The 6,000-nt window shown below is 26.3% G+C and overlaps 1 protein-coding gene and 1 pseudogene across 1 annotated transcript; both read left to right on the top strand.

The window, feature by feature from the left end:
• Nucleotides 1-956: 956 nt before the first annotated feature.
• Nucleotides 957-1,403, top strand: LOC107842136 (copper transporter 1). Its single transcript, XM_016685904.2, has one exon. It carries the CDS (start codon nt 957-959, stop codon nt 1,401-1,403), a length of 447 nt encoding a protein of 148 aa, XP_016541390.1.
• A 1,170-nt stretch (nt 1,404-2,573) lies between these two features.
• Nucleotides 2,574-4,358, top strand: LOC124887318 (annotated as a pseudogene).
• The last annotated feature ends 1,642 nt before the right edge of the window (nt 4,359-6,000 follow it).

Below are 6,000 nucleotides of genomic sequence, written 5' to 3' on the forward strand. Positions count from 1 at the left end.
GGTAAACTGAAATTCTCGAAATTAAACAAAAACGATCAATAAGATTAAAAGTCTGTTTCATATATCCTGGCCCTATATCCTCCCTTGGCCTCACCTCGTAGGGCGGGCTGGCGCACCTTTGGTACTTCAATAACATTGGTTGTTTGATGTTGATTTTCTATCCTTTCGATAAGATAAAACATATTTAGTAATTAATTTTTTTGTCTTAAAATAATTATCACATTTCACTTGAGAATTGATTTGACTAATTTTAGTAGTTGAATTGAGTTTTTAAATTAAGTGATGTTTTTAACATCATGATATTTAAAAACTACACGAAAAGTACTATAAGTTACGTTGCAATTCTTCTCATATAAATAAGATGTAAAAAAAGAAAAAGACATCTCAAAATATTGATAAAAATTCATATAATTTGACTCTCAATAAAATAATCCTAATTAACAAGTACTTTGGGACGAGGGAATTCCTAGTTTAAAGGTTGTTGTTGTCTTTCTTTAACTCATTCAAACGACGAGATTCTTTTCCAAAACAGAGATTTCAACGTTGAAAGATAACGGACGTTGTTGTCTTTAGGCTGGCGCCAGCAATAATATATTCTCCCTTGCCCATTTCAAATAAACAGACAACATACAAAATAGTCATTTTCATCTTTGTTATGATCAAGAGATGATTCGGAATTTAAGCTCTATATATCGGTTCGCTCTTTAAGATTCTAAGTATTAAATCATTATATTAAAATTATAGGTTCATATATACTATTTGTCGCAATTTTAATTTTAAATTTTTACACAAATTTATATTGTACGTCAAAAATATTGTATTCATATGAACCCGACAACTTACAGCTTCATCCACCCTTTACAATGACTTTTACAAATTTATTTAAACACAACTCCTAACCAAACGATTCATCTAACATTCTGTCTCTCTCCCTAATAACTCTAATTCCTAAAAAAATGTCACACACACACGAGCATCAAGGAAACATGGACATGCCTCATGATGATATGCCTATGGTGATGAACATGATGATGCAAATGAATTTCTATTGGGGTAAAGATGTGACAATATTATTTAAAGGATGGCCAGACAACAACCTAAGCATGTACATATTGTCTTTGTTCTTTGTTTTCTTTATGGCTTTTGGTGTCGAAATTATGTCGATGGGTTCGAAAATGATCATCAAGAGGCCCATAGTTGGTGGACTAATTCGGGATGGGATTTATTACACTGTTCGAATGGTTCTTGTTTATTTTGTTATGCTTGCTGTTATGTCCTTCAACATTGGTATTTTCATTGTTGCTATTTTAGGCCATGGTTTGGGCTTCGTCGTTGTTAAATTCCTTGAACTTGCCGCGGCTGAGACAACGACGGACTCAAATGCTACTGATCCTAAAGTTTGATTTAATTCTTTGCTATTTCATGTGTTTAATTTCTTGTTTCTATTTCATGTTTGTAATTTTATGGGATCGTATGAGGGTTGAATATTTATTATTTGGCTTTAGTTTGTGATCTTCATGATTTGTCGTGCAACCATTTTTGTGATCATGTACTTAATAATGTTTTTGTGCAACAACATTCCAATGGAATGAATTGTGGGAAAAGTAGTCACATAATTATGAATTATGGGAAAAGCATATTGTATTTAGGACTCATTTGGTACGAGAGATAACTAACACGGAGATTAATTTAGAATGAGCTTATCACATGTTTGGTTGAAATAAAATGCATGGAATAACTAATCTTTGGATTAGTTATCCCAGGTAGGTAGTGTTGCTTTTATCCCATCTTGAGGGATAAAAGATAATTAATCCTACGATAATGTGTTACCAACCAAACGACCCCTAATCTTCTATAGATCTGGGGAGCCATAAGAAAGGAAGAGTTCAAATGAATCCCTTTTATTGGAAAGTAATGTTTCCAGAGAAGGTAGACGAAAAAATATTGTATATTGTGTGTCTATTAGATCTATTAAATATCCGCACCCCCCTACAATTGGTATCAGACCCCAGTAATTCAAAAGATACGGAAGTGAGACATATGTTAGTGTTATTAGAGTTATTAGAATTTATGTTAGAATTATTAGATTTACCTAATTATTAAATTAATTATGCGAAGACCATTTAAAAATAGAGAAGCTTTTAGAAAAATTAAAGAATCTTTAATTAGTAATTATTCAGAATATATAAGTCTAAATAAAACAAAAGAAAACCCACAAAGATTAGCCTACTTAATTACATTAATATCTAGTATTGAATCAAAATTAATAATCCATTTAAAATCTAGGAGAATGAAACACATACTACCTAATTATGATAAAATAAGATTTAGATATCCGCCAAGATATTATAAATATAATTTAAAATGAATAAAGTACAACAATACAAAGAATTAAAACAAATTATTTCTGAAAAACGTAAAGAATTAAAAATAAGAATAAAAAGACTACATTATAATATATTTGCCGGAGTTAGTAAAAACTCAATAGATACACAAAAAGATGAAATATTAAAATTAGAATCACAAATAGATAGTTTAGAATATATATATCAACATGAACTATTCACAATAAAATGAACAAAGAAGAATTTATAATAGATGAAAAAATATATGAAAACCACGAAGGATCAAAAATAAAAATAGTATTTTCTAATCTAGGAAGAAGATATAAGAAAATAGGTGAACATTTATATCTAATGTTAGAAAAAGAAGAATTAAAATTAGAAGATAAATTAACAGCAATGGTAAGAATAGAAAAAGAAAATGAAGAGATAGATAGGAAAAAAGAAATAGAAAAAATAAAACAACAAACTACGGAAGAAATACGAAAAATAGAAGAAACTAAAAATAATAGGATTGCTGAATTAGAAAAAGAATTACAAATGTTAAAAGAGCTGTATGAACAAAGGCAAAAAGAAAAAGAAGAAAAAGATAGAGAACAAAAATTACTAAACGAGATAAATCAATTTAAGGAAAAATTGGAAATAAAAAACAAAGAATTAGAAATAAATAATATAGATGTCGAAGAGACAGAGACAGACAATTATGATTCCGAAGATAGTGAAACATATACAGAAATATTAACAAATACAAAAAATTTAGAAATCAATGAAAAACAAAAAGAAATTAATGAGGAAAATTTAGAAAGTACCCACACAGAAATAAATACTCTTGATAAAAAAGAAGATGAAAATATAATACCTAAAACAACAGAAATAAGAAAACCTATATATTATAAGAATAAGTTTAAAAAATATAATGAATATGACAAATGGACACCAAAACAAATAATTAATAAAAATTATAACTTTTTAGACCTAGACTGTGTAATAGATACAGAAAAAACAATACAATTATGGATAGGATATATGACAAAACAATTATTAGATAATAATATAAATATAACAGATGCACCAGAATATATAGAAAGAACACTAATAGGATCAGTAAAACTATGGTTTTCAAATTTAACCGAAAATAGCAAGAAAGTATTAAGAACTAATAAACCTATAGAAGGAACATCATCAACAATAACTAAACTAACACCTATAGAATTATTAAAAAAATATGAAACAGCTATAAAAGATGAATTTGGTAGTACGACAACAATGGAAGAAGAACAAGATGAAGAAAAAGATACAAATAGAAATTTAATGTTAAAATTAGCAATATGTAATATGTGTTATATAGATGAATATACTTGCGCATTTAAAGAATATTATTACAAAGGAGCATATAGTATAGAAGAAAGTAAAGAAATAAGAAAATTATATTTTACTAAATTACCTGAGCCATTTAGTTCGAAAATAATAAAAAGTTGGGAAGAAGCAAAAATAGTAGATACGTTAGGAGCAAGAATAAAATTTTTACAACAATGGTATAGAAACTTATGTGAAAAATAAAGAGAAGAATTAAAAATGGAAAAAACATTAATAAGAAATTTAGCATGTTGCAAAAATAAAATAGCACCCCAATTTGGATGTGAAGAAAGATATTATAAGAAAAGAAAAAGACATAAGAAATATAAGAAATATAAAAAATCAAAATATAAATATAAGAAACCAAGAAAAAGATATTATGTAAAAAATTATAAATATAAAAGACCATATAGAAAGAAGAAATCTATAAAAGAATGTACTTGTTATAATTGTGGAAAGTTAGGACATTTAGCTAGAGATTGTAAATTACCTAAAAATCCAAAAGCTAAACAAATGTCAGAAATAAAAATAGATAATACAGAATATATGCAGATAGATTATATAGATTATGAATTAGAAAATAAGGATAGTATATATGAAATTTCAGAAAACGAAACAGATAATGAAATAGATAGTGAAATAGATGAATCAAATGACTGAAGAAGATATAAAAATAATAACAAAGGAAGAATATTTAAATGACGAAGGAACAGAACAAAAAATAATATTTGACAGTAACATATTTGATGAAATAAAAGGAAAAGAATTAGATTTAAGTGTAGAGAAAATATTTAAAATACCAACAATAAAAAATATTTTTACTAGGAAAAAAGATGAATATTATGTAGTATGCCAAAAAGAACATGTAATAGACTGCAGATATGCAAAAGGCAAAGCTAGTATACCACTAGTAACAAAAAGAATAATTAATAAAGAAATAAATGAAATAAAAAGTAAAGGAGATCCAATAAAATATGTACACCTTGGAGGTACAAAGATATTAATAAAAGCATGTTTTAGAGAAGGAATAGATACACCAATAGAATTATATTTAGCAGATGATAGAATTATAAAACCTATAGAAAAAAGCATAATAACTGCCGTAAAAGGAAATCTAATATACCAAAAATTTAAATTTATAATAAGTGCAAATTATTCAGTAGCAGTAACAAATAGAAATATAGATAAATCATTAGTATTATATTGAAAATTATCAGGAATAGAATTAACCCCAGGAAGTAAAATATTTACAGCAAAATGTAAAAATCTATATGTATTAACAACAAAACATAAATTAACAGGAAAAAATAAGATTAATAAAATACGAATAGAAAGCCCATTCGAACAAATTGTAAAAACAATAGATTATAATGATTATAGCTATAGAGACATAGATACAGAAGAAAATTTAGAAATAGTAAATGATAGAATAAGTACAACGAAAAGAATAGCTAATGAAAAATCAGAATCATCAAGCTCATCAAAAAGAACAAGTTATGAAACGAATTCAATAAGTAATTTAAATCAATATTACATAACAGGAAAAATAAATGAAAAATAATATCTAATACTTTTGAATACAGGACAAGAAGAAAATTATATAGCAAAATATCTAGTAAAAAATGAAGAAATAAAGACTGATAATGATATGTGCCCAGATCTACCAAGAAGTTTAATAAATAATAAAAATATAGCAGAAAAAGAAATAATAATAGGAGTTAGAAAAATAAAAATAGAATTCGAAATAAAGGAAGAAATGCAAAAAGCAGATATAATATTAGGAATAAAATGGTTAGAACAAGTAAAACCATACAATATAGAACATACACAATTAACCTTAACATATAACAAAGAAAAGTTATTCTTAAAAAGAGCCTTAACATGAAATGAAGATATATGTATTAATGAAGATAGTAGTAGAAGGATATTACAGTAGATATTATACGCCTATGATAGATACAGGAGCAGAAGCTAATTTATGTAGATATAATTGCTTACCAGAAAGTAAATGGGATAAATTAAAAACACCAATAATAGTTAAAGGATTTAATAATGAAGGAAGCCTAATTACTTATAAAGCTAGGAATGTAAAAATACAAGTATGGGATAAGATATTAACAATAGAAGAAATTTATAATTATGAATTAACATCAAAAGATATACTTTTAGGAATGCCGTTCTTAGATAAATTATACCCACATATAATAACCAAAACAGACTGGTGGTTTACAACACCATGTAAGCAGAAAGTAAGAGCAAAAAGAGTTAATAATAAAATAAGAAAGAAAACTGATTGGATAAA

Source organism: Capsicum annuum, chromosome 9 (genome assembly GCF_002878395.1).
Source record: "Capsicum annuum cultivar UCD-10X-F1 chromosome 9, UCD10Xv1.1, whole genome shotgun sequence".
Classification (NCBI taxonomy): Eukaryota; Viridiplantae; Streptophyta; class Magnoliopsida; order Solanales; family Solanaceae; genus Capsicum; species Capsicum annuum.

What these genes read in the sequence shown, in the direction of transcription:
- LOC107842136 (XM_016685904.2), top strand. Translation starts at nt 957, where the DNA reads ATGTCACACACACACGAGCATCAAGGAAACATGGACATGCCTCATGAT.